Source organism: Rattus rattus, chromosome 4 (assembly GCF_011064425.1).
Source record: "Rattus rattus isolate New Zealand chromosome 4, Rrattus_CSIRO_v1, whole genome shotgun sequence".
Taxonomy (NCBI): domain Eukaryota; kingdom Metazoa; phylum Chordata; class Mammalia; order Rodentia; family Muridae; genus Rattus; species Rattus rattus.
Window position 1 is genome coordinate 82246769 of NC_046157.1, and position 20362 is coordinate 82267130.

General features: G+C 48.2%; 2 protein-coding genes across 6 annotated transcripts in view; both read right to left on the minus strand.

Moving 5' to 3' along the window:
* Usp49 (ubiquitin specific peptidase 49) overlaps positions 1 to 16930 on the minus strand; it is a 68489-nt gene extending 51559 nt beyond the window's left edge. The window contains exon 1 of one of the 5 annotated variants that reach the window (XM_032900576.1): positions 16829 to 16930. The gene's annotated coding sequence lies outside the window, so the exon portion shown is untranslated. Of the gene's footprint in view, positions 1 to 1714; positions 2354 to 3054; positions 3096 to 3483; positions 3589 to 16828 lie in introns of those variants that run through there. The other 4 variants (XM_032900574.1, XM_032900579.1, XM_032900578.1 and 1 more) reach the window with 4 other exon arrangements.
* Positions 7873 to 20299, minus strand: Med20 (mediator complex subunit 20). Its single transcript, XM_032900581.1, has 4 exons — positions 20167 to 20299; positions 16829 to 16983; positions 11093 to 11346; positions 7873 to 9137 (listed from the first exon to the last, which is right to left on the minus strand). The coding sequence occupies exons 1-4, from the start codon at positions 20178 to 20180 to the stop codon at positions 8922 to 8924; spliced, it is 639 nt and encodes a 212-aa protein (XP_032756472.1). The 5' UTR covers positions 20181 to 20299; the 3' UTR covers positions 7873 to 8921.
* Between the last annotated feature and the right edge of the window lie 63 nt (positions 20300 to 20362).

Consider the following 20362-nt stretch of genomic DNA (forward strand, 5'->3'; position numbering starts at 1 on the left):
CAGTGCTGAGGACCAACCCAAGACCTTGCACCAGCGCCAACAACACTTGCAACCTCTTCAGGATTTCAAAGGGAAAAGGTACCATTGTTTATCTGAATGTACACCATGAAATAACCTTGAGAACATGACTGGAGAGGTGGATCAGTAATTAAGAGCCCTTGGCTGCTCTCCTCAGAGGACACAAGCTAGATTCCTAGCACAGACACACAGCTCCTAACTGTCTGTAACTCCAGTTACTGGGGAATCTGACTCCCTGTTCTGCAGTGCCGCTCTGTAGACACCAGGCATGCATGTGGTATACAGACACATGCAAGCAAAGCACCCATACACATAAAATAAAATCTGAAAAAAAAGTCAAGAATAGTTTGTACCCCATTCCTCTGAAGAGAAATTACACATTATTTTTTACATTATCAGATATGAAGTAAATACTCATTAATATTCTTATCTAAATATAATCATTTCGGAATTTAAAAAAATCATTAAAACACACTACCAAGAATTGTCCCCAAATCCTCATCTTCCCTTTAATTTCCAAAATGGTCATCTAGGGCCAGAGAGATGGCTTACTGAGTAAAGGAGCTTGCTGCCAAGCCTGACAATCTGAGTTCAATCCCTGGTACACATATGATGGGAAAAGGGCCAACCTCCACGAGTTGCCCTCTGACCACCATAAATGCTCCACATACATATGAATAAATAAATGTAATTATTTTAATTAAAAATGAGTCTTACAAATCAAAAGGTTCTAGAAAATATTACTATGCACTTCTATTCACAGTCATAAAATACAACAGGCAGAGAAGAGAGACGGCAATCTTATCTCACAGGTTTTTTTCATAGAGGGTCCTCATAAATCCATTGTGTAATCTAAAAGATGGGTCCACAGCTCTAAATTCACCACAGCTCTGCATTCCACCTTTCTTCATTACTGTCTGCAGATCTGGGGAGTGAGACATTACCACAAAAAATGTCCCACACAAAGCTGGAAGCAGCATATGAACTCAATGCCCTCAGAGCTGTGACTTCAGTCTCCCGCTCAGTCAACTTCCCTGGTTGGTAGTTCACCTCTTTCACCTCTCTCTCTCTCTCTCTCTCTCTCTCTCTCTCTCTCTCTCTCTCTCTCTCTCTCATTCATATATATACATATATATGTATATGTATATTTTCTTCAGTTGCTGAAAACAATTAGGCAGAAATCTATGTGACTGATGAAAACAAAAAGGAGTCAAGTCTTCTCTCCCCAATGATGCAGTCTTCAATGAGAGAGAAAAGGCGGTGGACGAGACAGCCTGCCCACTCAGCACTGTCCATCCTAAAACTGTCCTCTGCCCACCAGAACCATCGCATCACATAGGCACATTGCAAATAAACTCAACTCAGTTACCCTTTAGCACAACATTAGTAGAACCAAGAGGTTTTCAGCACCCAAGGCCGCCAATTTCTCTACCACACAAGAACAAAATCAAGTAAAGATGGGTTCCCTCTTTTCAAAGTGGACATGAAAGTGAATTTTCAAGCAATGAAAGGTGGAAACTAGAGCCAAGACTCCTTGAAGAGAGAAAAAGGTTTGTGGAATTTCCTACTATTAGGGACAAAAGGACTCACAAATTCAATACACATTTCTCTTAACAAAGAACTCCTATGCTGCACCCCCACCTGGGCCCCTATTTCTCAGATTTTACCCTTGCTTTTTAGGTCCCCTTTCACTCACCATGGTTCCTTATCTTCTGCACCAAAGGCTCCCTACATTGGATTCTTTACTATAGCGTTTGTGCCCTGCCCCTTCCAGACCTTCTGGGGCACCTCAGGGCAAAACAGTATTCGGTTCCCACTCCTGTGCAGCCCACCCCAATTCTACACCCATCAGGACTCCCCTAGCTTCCTTTAATCTCCCTTCTCTCCCCCTTCTTCCCATTCCATCCTTTAAATCCCAGGGCCCATCTCTTCGTTGCTCATCTCCTCGGGCTGCTTTTCAGCCAGTCTTTTGACTCGACTATCATTACCTTGCTGAACCTCTTCAATAAACAATTCCCCAGTTTCTCGGTCCCAGCTCACCATCATTCCTTACAGCCTGCTTCTAGCGTCCTTTCAGCCTTTTTCTTTTTCTCTCACAACTGTCCTATTAACGCCCAGCTCTCAGCTTGCTTCCCCTTAGCCCTTCCACTAACGCTCCGAATCTTGATTCCACCAGGTTATGATCCAGGTCTCCTGTCTCCCTCACTTTGCAGAATTTACACCCCTCACCAGCTACTGACCCACACCTTGTCGATCCCACCCCAGCGGCTCCCAGCCCTTCAGCTCATCCCAGCTCTGCACTAGTTCACACCCTTGTCACGTCTGGCTCTTAATCACTCTCTCCCTCCTCTACTCCCAACTACTACCCGGCTCTGCTCCTTCCTTGTCTTCCACTTGCAACTCTTCTGCCCCCGGCACCTCTCACCCCGACACCTCCCACCTGCCAAGCCTGGCGTCTTCCAGACCCCTGCTCCTAGCCCTGACCCCGATCCCTCTTCCTAGCCCCGGGCTTCCTAACCTCATCCCGGGGCCAGCCTGGGTTTCTTTCTCACTCCTCTCTCCGGCTTCTAACCCTTTCTCTCCTAATCCTCCTCATCTCATAGCAAACCCCCGCCCCAGCCTGCCTTCCCCTCTGTCCCCTCAAACCTTTCACCTCAGAACCCAGCCGTCGCCCACCCCGCCAAAACGCAGGGTCCGCGCGCCGGGGCTCGCGCCTTCGCTGTCGCCGCCCGCCGTCCCCGCCCTGGGCCCCCAGGCGCCCTGGCCCCGCCGGCGTCGCGGTCCCGCCCCCCTGCCGCCGCTCCTCCAGCCCGCTAGGCGCGCGCCGCCTTTGTCGCCCCTCACCCGGTGCGTGTGTAGATTTTTTTTTTTTCTCCTTTAAAAGGGGAGGGCCGGCATGCCGGTGCCGCGTGTCCCCGCCTCCGAATGTGTGCGCGGACTCCCAGCCACCGCGGCCCCTCACGCCCCCCGGCTGCCCCCTCGGCCGCTCCGCCGGCCCTCCGCCCCTCCCCAGCTCCCTCTCCCCCCTCTATTTACCGCCATCATCAGCACGCGCGAGCTGTCACCGGGGCGCGAGACGAGCGGGCGGACCACGCCTCTTATCGTCCATTGGCCCGCCTGTCAGAGCCCCGCCCCCAGGTCCCGCATTGCGCCAACGGCGCTCCTCCCGGCCGCGACCCGGGGCCCCGCGCCCTTTACGCGAGTTCGCGCCGCGGGTACTAAGTTTCGGGTCAGCGGCTACGGCGGGCCGGCATGAGAGGCAGAGACGCGGCGCGGCGCGGCGCGACTCACCGGCAAAGTTTGGTTGAGGCACAGAAGGGTACTGAAGAAGGTTTCTAGACAAAGAGGCTCTTAAAGGTACAGTCTACTGTCAGGCCCTCCTCCTTAAAGGGCCAGGCACTTTCCCGAGCTCCCCACCCCCACGATCAGTAAAAGTAAAGGAATTCTGCATACCCTGAGGCTTACCTTCTGTGTCTCACCGCTCCAAAGAGGCCTTTCCACTTCCGCGTATTTTTTGGTTTTGTTGTTTTCTTTACGGTGTAGCAGCAGCCAGCGAACCTGGAGGTTCTCGAGACAGCGTGTTGCAAAAGTTACTCCTGGCTCCCAGACAAACACACACGTGTGGACTTTTGCCACTGATGACTCAGGCAGCATTCAGCTGTTTTACGAAATCCTCTTCGACGGGACTAGAAAAGGTTCATCTCCCCAAATAGGGACTGGGAAATAAATCAGACCTAGGTGGCAGTGGGACTGCCGAGAGGGATAAAGTCCATTCTGAAACAGAAAGGCTCCCTTGCAAGGTAGGCAAGCTTCCTGGGTACATTGTCCTGACAGACCTTGCGGGGGAGGGTCCCTTCAAATAAGATAAACAATGTTACAACACCCAAGACAGCCTAAGGCAGCTAAAAACATTTTTGTTTTAAGAAAAAGAAATACGGTGGTTCAAGTCTTTATGTCTGTAAATATGAAGGAAGCAAAAAGAGCAAAGATTAAAAAATAAAGTCGGATGTGGTTAAAAACAGTCAGGAGGCAGAGGCAGGAGAATGGCTCTGAGTTCTTATACTCTATAGATTGCATAGTGAGTTCAAGGACAATTTTGGATAAGTATCAAGACCGAGGCCCGCATAAGAGGAGGACTTCTGGGAGGAGTCCTGGGTTCAGTTCCCATGGTGGAGGCAACCCTGCGGTGTAATTCAAGAAGTCTCAGGACTTGAGATCCCTAGTTAGAGCCTCAACTTAGTGCCTCTCATCTTATCTAACAGTTCTCTATGGGATTCTAAGCTGTAACTCCTTACATAAGTGAACAATAAAACCTGAGAAGATGCTTCCCTCTTCTCCACTTCCCAACAGCTTTCTTGGTGAGGACAGTTCTTAGTGTTCCTTCCCTAACAAGGTGCCTTTCTGAGTGAGGACGTTGTGCACTTAACAACAGCTAGAAGGAAAATCATCACAGGTTTAAAAGAATATTGAAAATAATCGGTCTTTGTTGTTGGACTGTCGTTTGCACTTCCAATAAAAAAGGAGCAATAAGGGGCTGGTGAGACGGCTCAGCGGTCAAGAGCACCAGCTGCTGCTCTTCCAGGTCCTGAGTTCAATTCCCAGCAGCCACGTGGCTCACAAACGTAATGAAATCTGATGCCCTCTTCTGGTGTGTGTGAAGAGAGTGACAGTGGACTCATACATATAAAATAAACAATTCTTTACAAACATGACAGACAGGAGCTAAGGACAAAGCATGACGGCACAGTGGGTAGAGGTGCTTGCCAGGGAGCCTGCCTTTCCGTCCCCATCCCTGCGTACGCTAGAGGAGTTCCCGCAATTGTCTTATCCTCTATGAAACAGGGGGGTGGTTAGATGGTTCAGCCTATGATTCACTTACCACCCAGCCTGACAATCTGGATTTGATTCTGGGACGACATGGTAAGGGAGAAATGATTTCCAGACATTGTCTTCTCATTGAAACATGCATGTGCCCAGACACACACATACAAAAAAAAAAAAAAAAAAAAAAGAATGCAATTTCAAAGTTTTAGAAAGAACAGTGAATACAATTGCTGTTGCCTTAGCACTGTAGGGAAACCACAGTAGCAGTTCTTTGCCGGCGCTATATAAACACATCATTTTAAGACATACCTGTTTTAACACATACACACACACACACGTGTGTGCGTATGTATGTATGTAATGTCTCACTTAGCTCTCAGGTTAAACCCTAATAACAGTTACTAGTTCTGAGGAAACATTTCCCCAGGTAGGCACACACCTATGATCCAACCCTTAGGTTCATTCAACAGTGCAAGGTCTAGTACAAGTCAGCCTAGGTAAATGAGATTCTTTTAAAAAAAAAAATGAAACCAAAAACCCCTAAGGAACCCGGAAAGTAAATATATTTTGTTCTTTGTTGCTTTTGTGAGGCAGGGAAGATCATGTGGACATCCAGGATGGATCTCTGAGTTTGAGGTAAGCTTCATATACAGTTAGAGGCTAGCCAGTTAATACTGTGTCTTAAAAAGAAAAACCCTTGGCTGGGCAGTGGTGGCACGTGCCTTTAATTCCAGCATTAGGTGGAGCGGACCTCTGTGAGCACGTTAGAAAGCCCCAGACAGGCCGGGATGATGGCTCAGTGGTTATCAGCACTGGCTGCTCTTGCAGAGGACTTGGGTTCAAGTCTAGTACCCACGTAGGTGCTCAGGACCGTCTGTAACACCAGTCTCAAGAGATCTGATGTCCATTCTGAGATGTATGTGGTGCACAAAAATATATCCAGGCAAAACATAAATTTTAAAAGAAGAGCCAGAGGCAGCATCTTCATGCTCACAAGTTTCCATTTCAACTTCTCTGCTATATGGAGAGCAGGCATTGTTCCCACTACATAGATTCAACCCAAAGAACAGAGGAGAGTAAGTCCAGCCCTGTAGCCAGCTGCCAGTCAGCTGTCTCCTAAAGCGGCATTCTCGTCCCTTCAACTGGCAGCCCCAGCACACCTGCCACAACCCCAGCCTTGCCTTTCCTACATGAATACAGGCTTCCAGTGTTGTATCCAGCTCCAGCATAACCAGGCCACATACATGGACCAGATTCTCTTTTTGAAGTCAGTATGAGCATCCCTGGTGTGAGTCGGAAGTATGCACAGGGACTGCCCCACCTGTGAAGTCAGAACAGTGTGGAGCTGATCCTTTTCCACCTTCCTTGGGCTGAACTCAGATCATTCGGCCTAAGTACCTTTACTTGCCAAGCCATCTTGCAGGCCTTAAATTCTCTTATTTATTTTTTTGTAAGACAGTGTTTAATGTAGTCTTTGGCTGTCTTAGAGCTCACTATGCACACCAGGCTAGCCTCAAACTCAGAGAGCCTCCTTTCTCTGCTTCCCGAGTGCTGGGATTAAAGGTGTGCTAGGCCAAATTCTCTTTTTGAATGACTCCAAAAAAAGTTCAGTAGAATTTCTATCAGCCTTAAAAGTTACCCTATCTGGAGGTAGAAAGATGGGTGGCTCAGTGGTTAGTAGTGTGTACTTTCTAGAGAAATCTGGTTCCGTTCCAGCACCTACATTGGGTGGCTTACAACTGCTTAGAACTCCAGCTCCAGAGATCCAATCCCCTTTTACAGCTTCCTCAGACACAGCATTTACATGCACACAACCAAATACATAGATACAACCAAACACTCACACATAATTCTAAAAGGATCTTTAAAGTTAGCCTATGCTATGTAATAGTCCTGTGACTGATATGTTAGGAAATGAAGCAGAATACAAGAAAATTAAGAATCCTTGCCTTGGGGGTTGGGGATTTAGCTCAGTGGTAGAGCGCTTGCCTAGCAAGCACAAGGCCCTGGGTTTGGTCCCCAGCTCTGAAAAAAAAAAAAAAAAAAAAAAAAAGAATCCTTGCCTTGGAACTGAGGAGATAGTTTGGCCAGTGCTTGCTGGCCTGGCACATGAGAACTGAAGTTGAATCCCTAGAACCCACAGAAAAAGGCAAGTGGACAGAGGAATACATGTGTACCTCAGCAAATTCCTGATGCTTGCTGGACAGCCAGCCTGGCAAAATCAGTAGCTCTGGGTCCTAGTTTTTATAAAATGACGATAAGCATCCCTCGTCCCCTTACATTTTATGCACATAACCCCAACTTCCATGCAAGTTGAACCTTCATAATGACAACCATGTCCTACAGTGTTGTAAGAAGCCCCATTCGGACTTGCATGTGAAAGCTGGATGACACACTGGCCTTCTCACTAGTCACAGTTCAATTCTGGTGCCTCTGCTGACAGAGCCATCGCCTGCTCCATTATTAGGTCTTTTGCTTAGCAAGCTTCTTTCAGTGCTGCATTTCCACTCATGACAAGGACCAAGCAAAGTACCCAAGTGGTCATTCTTCAGGCTAGATCTCATGTTTAAAGCCAACTGTGAGCTCAAATGGAAAAGAGCAAAACTGAAGGGACTGAAGAGACAGCTCAGTAGTTAAGAATGTTTTTGCTCTTGCAGAAGACCTGATTCCATTCCCAATACCCAAATCTGCCTGAGACACCATATCCAGAGGAGTTGATGCCCTCTTCTGGCCTCCAAGGGTACTGCAAACTCAAGAACAACCCCCCCCCAACCCCCGCCATGCGTGCCATAAAAACAAAATCTTTTTTTTTTTTAAATCAAGAATGTGGGAATGGAAGCAAGGCAACTTCAAGTACCAAGATGCAAGGTTGTTTGTGCTTCTCTTTATTTTTTAGAAACTGATCCCTTCTTATGTAGGAACTGAGAGTCCATATTTACCACACTTAACATCTGTGTTTTCAAGCGACCAGTACAAAGTACAAAGTAGACAGCCTGCAACAAGACCAAACACAGAACAGAAGGCCGAAAATGTAGTGTTTGTCAATTTTATTGTGGTATCTAAAACACCTCAGTTTTTACACAGCAACAGTAAAAGAGTAACAACAAAAGCAAGAGGAAGTAACAGGATAACCAGGAAGGTGTGATGAGCTGTCCTGCCCACCAAAGCTAGGACACAAGAATGACCACCTCCTCAGAGCTGCTGCACAAACACTGCCACCCTACACTTTGTATAGTAACAGCTTTCCCAAGCCTGTCCACATGTTAAATGTTTCTGTAGCAGGTGTGAGGCAGGTGAGCAATGTCAATGAGTTCAAGGCTCAAGCCAGCCAAGAAGGCAAACTAGGAAGCCCCCTGAGAAAACTGAGTGTTGAGTGTCAGGAATGTGTGTCCACAGTGATCTAATCAACTTTGAAAAACATCCCTATCTCTTTCCTCAGCAGACTGTGGGCACGGAGATACTGAGTGTGCTTTGATCCTGTGGTGAGGAAAGCATTCTGGGGACAGTATGATAGAAGGAACAGTAAGACATAAGAAGCCAAGTTCCTGGTAACCCTGTGGAGTTCATTCTGTTCTGTGGAACTGAGTGCCTCTGAACTATTAACAAAAAATAAACTGTGCAGTAAGAGCCCTCTGCTTTTGGTTCTGCTACAGCAACTTGGCCTGCAGGTTCACATAATTCAAAACAGTAGGGGAAGACATCAGTGTCCAAAGAATGAAAGCAACACTCTCACAGCCAACAATCCCGTCCTGCCAGCCACATCCTCAAGCGAAAGCAGCACAGGCATACAGCCTATTCGAAATGCTCAGCACCTGGGGACACACAGCTCTAGCACTGGTGGGGACAACCCTGTCCTACCTTTTGCCTACAGCAGGAAAGGCCCAAGCCTTTCCATTCTTCACAATTACCATCTTGAGGACCAGCCAAATCCAGTTAAAGCATGAAGTAAAGAACAGCTGTGATGTGGTCAGGAGGGGAGTCCAAAGCCCTGGAACACAAGCTACAGCTGGGACCCAAGTCCAGCACGTGGTCCTTGGCAGTGCCATGGTGACAGCTCAGCAGGCGGCAGCTGCCAGTCACTAGCGGATCCCAGCCACAGGCACTTGCTGCTGTTTCCGGACCTTGTTGAAGAGCTCCATGTACTGTACCATGGTATCTGCTGGCCCGTAGACCGAGTCATGTCTGTTCCCAAACACTGTGGGCGCCCCTGGTGTGTGGCTACCTAGAAAACTCTGTAGGAACTCAAGCAGGAGGCTCCAGCAGTCACTAGCCACCACACAAGGGCCATACTCCACCTGGGACAAGAGAACAGACAGCAAGGGTAAGGACAAGGATGGGCTAGCTTTCTTCCCTCCTGCCACTGCAACCGCTCAGTCACTGGTGAAACAATTAGACAGTGTTGGCCTGGGAGCCTCCTGAAAAGAAACTGACACGAGGGTCCTTCCTTTTCTCTACCTGGGCGCTTCCCAGACTCTCGTCTGGTGTTACTTTGTGACAGGATCTAACTGTGCAGCTGCAGTTGGCTTCAAACTCCCAGTCCTCGGGCTCTGCCTCCAAGTGCCGAGACAGTAAGCATGCACCAGCACTCCCGGCCTCGGACTCCTTCCTCCTCAGTCTGTCCACTGCTCTACGGGTTACCATTCCAGTCAGCAAGACTCCGCCTGCTTCCCTAAGCCACATGCCTTTCTGGACTCACTTCACATGTGTGTGTTTCAGCTCTGCTTGCTTACCAAAACCATGCATTTTCAGAATTGTTTTATTGTTTCCAAAATCGCAGTTAATGCTGGACACATGGTAGGCTATGGACTTTCACTCTAAAGCTATCTTCCCATACCCTCCATGTCATTTTCAACATCTACATGTTTAGGTTCAGTGTTGAAGGCCATCCACCAGTAAAAATGCTTGCCACCAAGCCCGATAGCCTGAGTTCAATCCCCAGGACCCACATGGCAGGAAGAGAGAACTGATTGCTCCAATCTCTAGACACACACCTACACCCACGATAAGTAAGTATGGTCAATTTTTTTTTTTTTTGACTAAAAAAACTAGATGAAGGCATCTCCCACACACATTCTTAGCCACCATGAAAGCGGACAGATGCCACAGGGAAAGGTACAGTTTTGTTCCACAGCTCTGGAAGCCTCTTGTAAAACATACTAAGAGGGGCACGGTGGGCACTGTATGACTGACAGCCCACCTCAGACATCCCTCAGAAAGCTGTGTCCTCAGCCCTTCCTGGAAAGGGTGTTGGTCCCCATACCCTCACTCCCCGCTCTCCTTGCTCATGCCTTCAGTTTCCAGCAACTGGGCCTCTAAGCTCTTTATTTGCTGTGAACCACTTCGGTTCCAGGCTAGAGAGTGAATGGCTAAAGAAAAGACAGATGAACCCTAGAGCAGTGCTGGCCAGATGGCTCAAAAGTTAAGGTCACTTAAGGACCTGGGGTTGGTTCCTAGTTAACACGTGGGCTAACAAAAGTCCTTGACTCCAATTCCAGGGCACTGGATGCATGTGATACATAGACATGCATGTGTGAGCACTGTATGCATGTGATACACAGACATGCATGTATGAGCACTGTATGCATGTGATACACAGACATGCATGTATGAGCACTGTATGCATGTGATATACAGACATGCATGCAGGCAAACTACCTATCCTCACACACACAAAAAAGAATCTAAAGAACCAGGCATAGCAGTTCCTATAAGCCCTGCAGAGTAAAGCCATGTCTTAACATAAGTACATACCATACATACATACACGCATGGACATACATATCTACGTTGCCATTTCTTTTTTTGAGCTATGGACACAGCATTATATTGGTACAATGTTTACTTTGCCTAGCAATCACAAAGGCCTGTTCTCTATCTCCAGCACCATACAAACCAGGCATGGTGGAACACGACTGTAATTCAGGACGTGAAGACCTAGGAATAAGAGTCCAAGCCAAATGAGACTGTCTAAATACATAACCTAAGGGAGAAGCTGGGAGTGGTGGCACAGTGCTGCAACCTTAGCACTTGGCTGCAGAAGAGAGGAACTTAAGTTTATCATCCTTGACTACACAGTAAGTCCAAAGCATGAGACAGGCTCCACCCATCCCTCCCACCAGGCAAAATATCAGCCAACCAAAAAGGGACATGGGATGATATATCTGAGTCTATCTGAACTAAGCGGGGCTGGGGAAACTTCCAGAATGTGCAGCCCATAGCATACCCTGCTTGTCCTTCACCAAGGTCTTACCTCCACAGAGATGCCACGGGCACTGGGCCCCATTGTGACCGTGCCCACCTTCACCAGGAAGTCACAATACTGGTAGCGAGTACCCCGGGTCTCAATCTTGCTGGCCTTGGCACTCTGGAAAAAGCCCTTGAGCTTCACCATGAGCACATCGAAGTTGGTGTCAGCAATAAGGCAAGGGCCATTCTCAAAGAGGGCAAAGCAGCTCAGTGGGTACTCAGAGTTATGCATCACGTACATCAGCTTCCCAGCCTGGCCTGCAAGGGACAGATGGTCCACTCGTGATCAGGACTTTTGTCCACACATCCCAGGATAGGTCAACTGCCCCAAACAAGACCAGCTGGCAGTCTGGTGCCCTGGCGCCTGAGAGGGGAAAGGATCCTCAAATGCTGCCTTTTCCCAGAGATGCCGGGTAACTGGAAAAGCTAGGCAGACAGCAGAGGCCACACATAGCTGAAGAGCACCAGGGAATTCTCAGGTGTTGAGAAGAGCTGTGTGGTAAGCTCACCAAGGGCTATTTTCTCATGATGATTAATGATCCATAGAGAGACTCATATTATCATCTACAGTTTAAAAAACAAAACACCCTAAGGGCTGGGGTTGCTTGGTAACAGAAACTGGCCTAGTCCTGAGCTCCAGCCCTACAACCTCAGACATGAAACAGAACTAACAGCATCTGCATCCTCTCTGCGCCCTATCAATGCTGCCTTTGAAATCTAAATGCGTGGATTTGGGGCACTGGATTCAGAGGCTTTGGATTAGGGGCCATGAACATTAGGCTAGGACAGCAGACCGCAGTCAAGCTGAGCCAGGCTTTTTCTGCCTTGTCTTTAAAAGCTGGCAGTGCCTCCTGCAGGTAAGGACGAGTGCTTGTGAGTGCTCAGTGGAGACAGCTAGGAAAGCTATGGAGAACTTGGGCACCAGGGTTTGAAGCTCCCTTCCACTCTGAGAAGAGTTTCCTTGGTCTGTATCATTTATTTGGTTTGAAGCAGGGCCTTGCTATCTTACCCAGGAGGCCTGGGGTGTGACTGTAACTCCTGATGCTGGAATTGGAAGTGTGGGCTAGCAGAGCGGGCTCGGGTTCCTTGTTGCTTACGTTGTGGTGCTAGGGCTGGACCCCGGGTGTTGCACATGCTCAGGCAGCGCTCGCTCTCCACTCAGCAGCCCTAGCCCACTCACTCTTCTTCTGGCATTTTGTTCTTTTCTTAAAGATGGGGTCTCACTATGGATCCCTGGAGAGCCTGCAGTTCTCTATGTGGACGAGGCTGGCCTCAAACCCAGAGATCCATTTGCCTCTGCCTCCAAGTTACTAGGATTGAAGGTGTGCACCAGACACCTGGTTCTAAACTCTTGTTTTACCCCCAGATATTTAGTGTGTGTGTGTGTGTGTGTGTGTGTGTGTGTGTGTGTGTGTGTGTGTGTGTGTGCACATCATAGCATTTATGTGGAGGTTAAAGGACCACCCCCCAAATCAGTTCTCTCCTTTCACACTGTGGGTCCTGGGTCCTGGGGATCAAACTCAAGTCATCAGACTTGGCCTCGAGCGCCTTTTCCGGCGGGGCCTCCTTACCAGCTACTCTACAGGCTTTCTCCAAGGAGGGAGAGCTACACATGCACTTGGTTTCACAGGATGTGGAAGAAGACAAAACACAGAAACCAAAATTCTCCTTAACACTACAAGAGCAAACAGATGACCACAATGTGAAATGCCTGCTGTACACTTAAACCGTCCTCCCTCTTCAAACCTGCTTCCCTCCCTCCTCCAACATTTCCTCCTTCCAGCATCATGTCCTTCTTTACTTTTTTTCTTAATAACTGACTGAGTCTAATTAGGGCTATATCTACGTGCATAAGTGTGAGGCCACCATTTTAGTTTTTGACAGGGTCTCTCAACCAAACCTAGAGCAAGAGTGTCTGACCAACACCCCAGAGATCCTCTTCCTGTCTCTACCTTTTCAGCTCTGGGAAAGCTGAAACCTAACCAATACATATGCGGCTGTGCCCAGGATGGGTGTTTTGTTTTGTTTTTAGTGTGTGTGTGTGTGTGTGTGTGTATGTGTTGAAACAGGGTATCACTATATAGCTCTAGCTGGAACTCACCATGTAACTCACTATGTAGACCAGGCTGGTCTCAAACTCCTAGAGATCCTGCCTCTGCCTCCCAAGTGCTGGGATTAAAGCTTCATGCCACCATGCCTGGCTTGCACCCAACTTTTAAAGTGGGTTCTAAGGATACAAACTCAAACTCTTGTACTTATAAGGCAAGACAGTTACTAACTAAGCCACTTCCCTACCCCCACCAAAGACCCTTCCAAAAATAATAATAATAATAATACACACACACACACACACACACACACACACGTATTTGTGTTTTGGAGCAGGAGCACATATATGATTCAGAGGCAGGAACTTGGGAAAGTCTGTTTCTCCTTCTACTATGTGGGTTCTGGGATAAAACTCAAGCTGTCAGACTCGGTGGCAAGCACCCAAAAAAATGTTTTTAAAGAACAACACTCTTTAAAAAAAGGGGAGAGGGGGCTGCAAAGATGACCCAGAGGTTAAGAGCACTGACTACTTGTTCTTCCAGAGGTCCTGAGTTCAATTCCCAGCACCCACATAGTGACTCACAACCATCTGTAATGGGATCTGATGCCCTCTGTTGGTGTGTCTGAAGACAGCGACAGTGTACTCACATACATTAAATGAATATAATCTTTTTTTTTTTTTTGGTTTTTTTTTTGGAGCTGGGGACCCCAACCCAGGGCCTTGCGCTTCCTAGGCAAGCGCTCTACCACTGAGCTAAATCCCAGCCCCAAATGAATATAATCTTAAAAAAAAAAAAAAAAAAAAAAAAGAGTCAGGAGCTTACAATGTAAGACAAAGGCAGTGCAAGCCTGTAACCCAGCACTGGGGACACTGAGGTTGAGGATGGAGGACAGCTTCCCAAGGACACCCGGTCTCTAACTAAGAAGCACCGCGTGGAAGCTCAAGAGTTCTCCAAAGGCCCACGCAGTGTAACTGCCTCAAGTCTGAGACCAGCCTGGGCTGTACAAGACCCTGTCTGAAAACAGCGAAAAATAGGCCCGGCAAGGTAAGTCAGTGGGCTAAGGCTCTTGCCACCAAGCCTGACCACCTAAGTTCCATCTCTGGGACCCATATGATGGAAAGAGAGCCTCGACTTCTGCAAGTTGTCCTCTGACCTCTACTCCCTTGTTAGGGAACATTTGTATACACACGTATAAGGGTATATATGCATACACATATGAAATATAGAAATATAAACAGACATCTACTTTAAAAAATGGGAGCGGGCCCTGGGAAGACAGCTCAGTGAGGATCTAAATTCTAATCCCCCAAACCCAGGAAAAAGCCTGGAAGCTACACATGCCTATGATTCCAGCTTTGGGGAACAGAAGCGGTGGACCCTAACAGTCCACTGGCCAGTCAGATATCCAAAATGGCAAGTTTCCAGTTCAGTGAGACACCCTGCCTCAAGGCAGTCAATCAGGCAGAGGGCCGTAGGCGAACCCATCACACATCCAATGTCCTTTTCTAGCCTTCAGGTGTGGGCATGCACAAGCTCTCACACCCACGATCAAGTGCATGCCTTGCCCACAGCAAAACAGAACAAACGCCATCCATGCGCAGGTGATGAGGGGTAGTGCAGCAGGTAAAGGAGACTGCTGCTAAGCCTGACGAACTGGGTCTGATCTCTGGGAGGCCCGTGAGTGAAGGAGAGCTTAGACTCCAGAAAGCTGGAATCTATAAACGCCATAACCATGCCGTGGCAAAAGCAACCATGCGCATGTGTAATACACATAAATAAACACAAAATCAATAAAAAGGGTCTGGTGATGACAGCCCCTGCCTAGCACGCATAAAGACCTGGGTTCTACCCCCAGCACCAGATAAACTGACTGTGGTAGGCTATAATCCTAGCACTAGAGAGCTGGGAGCAGGAGCATCAGAAACTCAAGGTGAGTTCGAAACTAGCCTGAGCTACACAAAACATCTCTCACAAAAACCTAACTCCTACAAAATGAAACTTTAAAGGGTGATTACCTGAAAGGCCAGAACTCTAAGTTGTCAGCATAAGATGAAAGGAGAAACCAGGCGTGAAGGAGGATGCAGAAGAATGTCTGTCCGACAGGGCAAGAAAGATGGCACTCATAGCATGGGCCAGCCAGTGGTGGCGCACACCCTTAGTCCCAGCACTTGGGAGGCAAAGGCAGGCAGACCTCTGTGAGTTCAAGGCCAGCCTAGTCTACAAAGAGAGAGTTGCAGGACAGCCAGGGGATACACAGAGAAACTCTGTCCTAAAAACAAAACCAAAAGGAAGAAACAAACAAAGGGGCATAACAAGGGGCTGGTGAGATGGCTCAGTGGCTCTGATCACTCATTCACTCCCTGTTCTGTCAGAAGATGGAGTTCAGGTCCCAGCACCCACCAGCCACATTGCGTTGCTCACAAGTGCCTGTAACTTCAGCTCCAAGGGACCCTATGTTCTCCTCTGACCTCCACAGGCACCATCCAGAAATAAAACCAAAGCCAGGAGCAAGGACGCACTCTTAGTCCCAGCACTCCGGACGGGTCTCTGTGACTGTGAGGCTGCCCAGGTCTACACAGTGACTTTCAGGACAGCCAGGGCTACAGAGTGAGACCCGTCTCAAAAACAACACAATAAAATATAAGTAAAAAGTGTGGTAATGAAAGAGGATTGGGGAGCAGGTCAGTGCCTTCCCGCAGTGCGCTGGCCTCTCTGCTGCCCCCGCTGAACTCAGCAGGCTCTACACTGACCTTCCTGCTCCCATCCCTTCTGTCCACACTGCCGATTCACACCTGTCATTTCTTTGACAATTCATCTCTTTGAAATATGTCAGCCCTCGAAGCTGATCTTATTGTCTCAGGGCTACACACTGCAATTACATACCTGGATCATACTACATCAGGCTGCACTGCCTTGAAACTTTTCAAAAGCAGGTAAGAACTGTGTGAGGAGGAAGGGGGATTGCTGGGGATTGAACCCAAGGCCTTGCATAAGTGTTCTGCCACTGAGCTACAACCCTTGGGACACTGATTTTTAATATTTTAATTTTATGTGTATAACTGGTTTGCTTTCATGTATGTCTGTGCACCACCTGCACACCAGGGGTCCATAGTGGGCACTGGGCATTGAATCCCCTAGGACGAGAGTCACAAATGGCTGTGAGCTGCCATGTCTGTGCTGGGAATCAAACCCGGGCCTTCTGGAAGACCAACCAGTGCTCTCAACTGCTGAGCTATCTCTTCAGCCCCAACACTATTCTTTAATGAAGGAAGTGCTTCCTGTTGTGTACAATTTTTGTTTCCTCAGAAAGGTTCTCAGTCTCTAGACCAGGCTGGCCTCAAACCCAAATTCAGTTTCCCAGCTCCCCACAGCAGGTAGCTTGTAACTACCTCTAACTCCAGCTCCAGGGGATCGGACACCTCTAGCCTCCATAAGCACCCACACTTTTGTGCATATAGCCACACATAAGGGCACAAGTGCGTGTACACACACACACACACACACAAATAGGGTCAAACTGCAAACTGACCACCATAGTCAAAGACCGACCAAGAATGAATGAGCTCACAAACACATCCTGCCTCGTTCAAGACTGCTACCCTCGGCAGAAAAGCCAACATGTCATTTACATAAATATGGGAGGGACTCTAAGCCAGGTTCCACCCACGTGCTTACAGCCATCTACTGACCTTGGCTGCCCAGGGTGGAGGCAGCTGTGTGGTAAGTTTCACAGTCTACACAAAATGTTCCTTGTTTCTCTGCTCCAAGCATCTCCAATTTCTTGGTGAGGAGCTCCACTGTCTGCTGGACACTCTTGCCCTCAGCCACAGGCATCTGGGACACACTGAAAAACAACCTCAAGTCATCAGTGTCCGGAGGAGACACATATCTTCTGGCTAAGCCACTCAATTCCCCAACAGGTAACAGATCGACAGGGTTACTCTAGACATCTCTGATCTCCACCGTCATACCTGATAAAGGAAGAGGCCTACTACAGTGCCCAGGAGTTCCTCTAACAGGCAGAGCACAGGTCTCAAGTGTCTTACCCTGGGGCAGTGAGCTTTCCCACACCAGCACTCCCCAAGTGTAAGGCATATGTGTTAATATTTAAGTGATAACTCTAGGTAGACCAGTATCACAGAATTGTAGTGACGGGAATTGATGGTGTATCGCTGATTACCGTTAATCACTGATTATCTGTTGAAGACAAGGTCTCCCACCGTGCAGCCAAAGATGATCTTGAGTTCATTACATTAACCCAAGCTAACCTCACTGTTACAGCAATCCGGTCTCAGTCTCTTGAGTGCTGGAATTACAGGAGTACACGTGCCTGAGCCCTAGTTCTTAAACTCCTGATCATGTCTGTGAGATTCTATACTGAATTGAGGTGTGGATAAAATAGCTGGCGGGACAATCCCCTTCCCCCTTTCCTGACAATGTGACCAGCCCCTCATGCTCCTGTCACCATGCCTTCTCTGTTGTGATGCCATTTTGGCTCAAATAGTGAGTCAAATTAACCTATCATAAGGTGCCTTTGTCAGGTATCCTGTCACAGGAGTCTGGTGGCTAATGTTCTGGAAACTGCTGACAGAGCTTTCCCACTGTCACGGAGTCTGCACTAAGAACAAAGAGAAAGCAGGTCTTGGATGTATCATCCTTGATAAAGAGAAAGAACGGTCTTTGCTAAAACTTCCATTATTTTTGAGGTTTCCAACTTACGCTGTAGCCTTGACATGGAGTGGCACTAATACTGTCAAGCACCAGGTATGTGCAGACTGCGCAGGCAGCACCTGCAGGCAGCACCTGTAGGCAGCACCTGTGGGCAGCACCTGTAGGCCTTCCCATTTGTTCATTTTTCTGAGGCAGGGTCTCACTATGCAGCTCCTCCGGCTCTCCTGGAACTCACTATGTAGACCAGGATGGCCTGAAATTCACAGGAATTTGCCTGCCTCTGCCTCTGCCTCTCAAATGCTGGGATCAAAGGCGTGAGCCTTCAGATTATCGGACTGAATCTTCCAAAGGCCCCAGGAAAGGTCCTGTCCAGTATCAACTTATTGCAAACAGGGAAACTCCAAAGCTAAACAATCTGTGCAAGGTCAACCTGGCTGCTCAGCTGTGCTCTTTAACCATCCTCCTAGGGATGTGGTGACCAGTGTGTGTGTATGTGTGTGTGTGTGTGTGTGTGTGTGTGTGTGTGTGCGTGTGTGTTTGGTGGTTGTTGCTTGTTTTCAGGACAGGGTTTCTCTGAGTAACCCTGGCTGTCCTGGAACTCACTCTGTACACTGGCCTTGAATTCAGAGATCTGGCCGCCTCTGCTTACTGAGTGCTGGAACTAAAGGCATGTGCCACCATACCTGGCAAGGTAGCAATATGCTAAATTATTTAAAAGAGACTGATTGTTTACTTGTTTGTTGGTTGGTGACAGGGGACTCACACTGAAGCTAATACTGATCTGAAATGAACCACATGAGCCTTAAGTTGACCTTATGACCTTACACTTTCATCAATCCTTCTGCCACTTAACCTCCATATGCTGGGATCATAGGAGTGCACTTGGCGGAGACCTATTCCTTGAACAGTGATTAAATAATAACACTGATGGTATTTAACTGCATGAAAAAGTCAAAGCTTTTTCTAAACAACTGTTTTAAGATCCTTGTGTTGATTTATGATCGATTAGGAAAGCCTATTAAGGGAGAGCCCCACTGTCATTAAAAACTGTTCCAGGGGTTGGGGATTTAGCTCAGTGGTAGAGCGCTTGCCTAGGAAGTGCAAGGCCCTGGGTTCGGTCCCCAGCTCCGAAAAAAAGAACCAAAAAAAAAAAAAAAACTGTTCCAATTACCAAACTGACACTGAGAAAGTGGAACTGATACTAGAAAGCAAGGAGCCCTTTTCCCAGGGACTGCCTTCTCTATACAAAGACGCAGGGTGGGCAGGCAGGCATTGGTGGAGCACTCCTGTAATCCCTGGGTGCAGGAGGCAGAGGCAAGGGAGTCTAAGTTACATACACAGCCCAGAAAGGTGGCATTGGTGGATCTCAAATGACTCTGCTGTGATCTATTTTCACTGTTGCAGAGATGAGGCTCCTGGTGTCAACTTTGGCAAGCGCAGTTACTAAGGAGCCTACAAGAGCTCTCCTTTCAAGAGCAGACCTGTGACCCCTGACTTCCTGTACACTGGCCCCCAAGCTTCTTTAATCGGAAAGAAGCGCACCAGTACCAAGATTTTAAGTGCTGAGGCCTAGTACTTTGAAATTAATACCCACAAAAGCACGGTGCCCAAACCTTACCGACTGCCTCTTTTTTTTTTTTCAAGTGAGACTTAAGACATGTTTAAGATAAAAGTCGATCAAAACTGTCTCAAGCCCAAGTGCTGGTGGCAAACGCCATCACCAAAGCACTCGGGAGGCAGAGGCGGGCAGATCTCGGTGAGTTTGAGTCCAGCCTGGTCTACAGGCCTCCCAAAGCTACACACAGAGAAAACCCTGCTCAAAAAACTGTCTCAAATACGTAGGGAGTGGTTCATGAATAGTTAATATGCCTGGTACCCCGATCTCCAAACTCCCAACAGCTCCTTTCCCCTACCTTTGTCACTAGCCCCAATATCTTAAAGTGGCCAGTTCAAAGTCAGGTGCTATAAGTGCAAGCAGAATACAAAAGTCACTTTCTCCTCGCGCCCCTTTTTATCCCTTCCTGCGAATATCTCCTAGTCTAGAAACCTTATTTCTAACCGTTGGATTCTAGTTGCGACGGACAAGGCCTCAAGGACAGAAAGAGGTACCGAGAAAAGAAGGTCCAACAACTCTTGGCGGGTTCTTGGGATGAAGTGCTTGCTTTGCCAAAGTGTTATGCCTGGGAAGGGAGAACCCGCACTCGGTGTCCCCTGATCCACACAACCCCAGGACATCTTGGTCAGCCCTCGAGGAACCGAGAACCTCGGTCAAAATCCCCCTCCCCGGGCCATTACAGGCTCACAGACACCTTCACGACCCCATGCTCAGCCCCGGCAGAAGCCCTTCAAGTCCTACCACGTCACTCCCATGGCGAAGGGTCAAAAGGTGGTGCCGCCAAATACTCAAACTCGGAGAATCCAGACCTTCCCACGAGAGGCAGCCCCCTAAACACAGGAAGCGGTCGTTGACCGGCCTCCGGAAATGCGTAAATACTGAGCGCCAGGACGACACGCCCACAGGGAGAGGCATCTCTGGATACACCAGCGGTGAC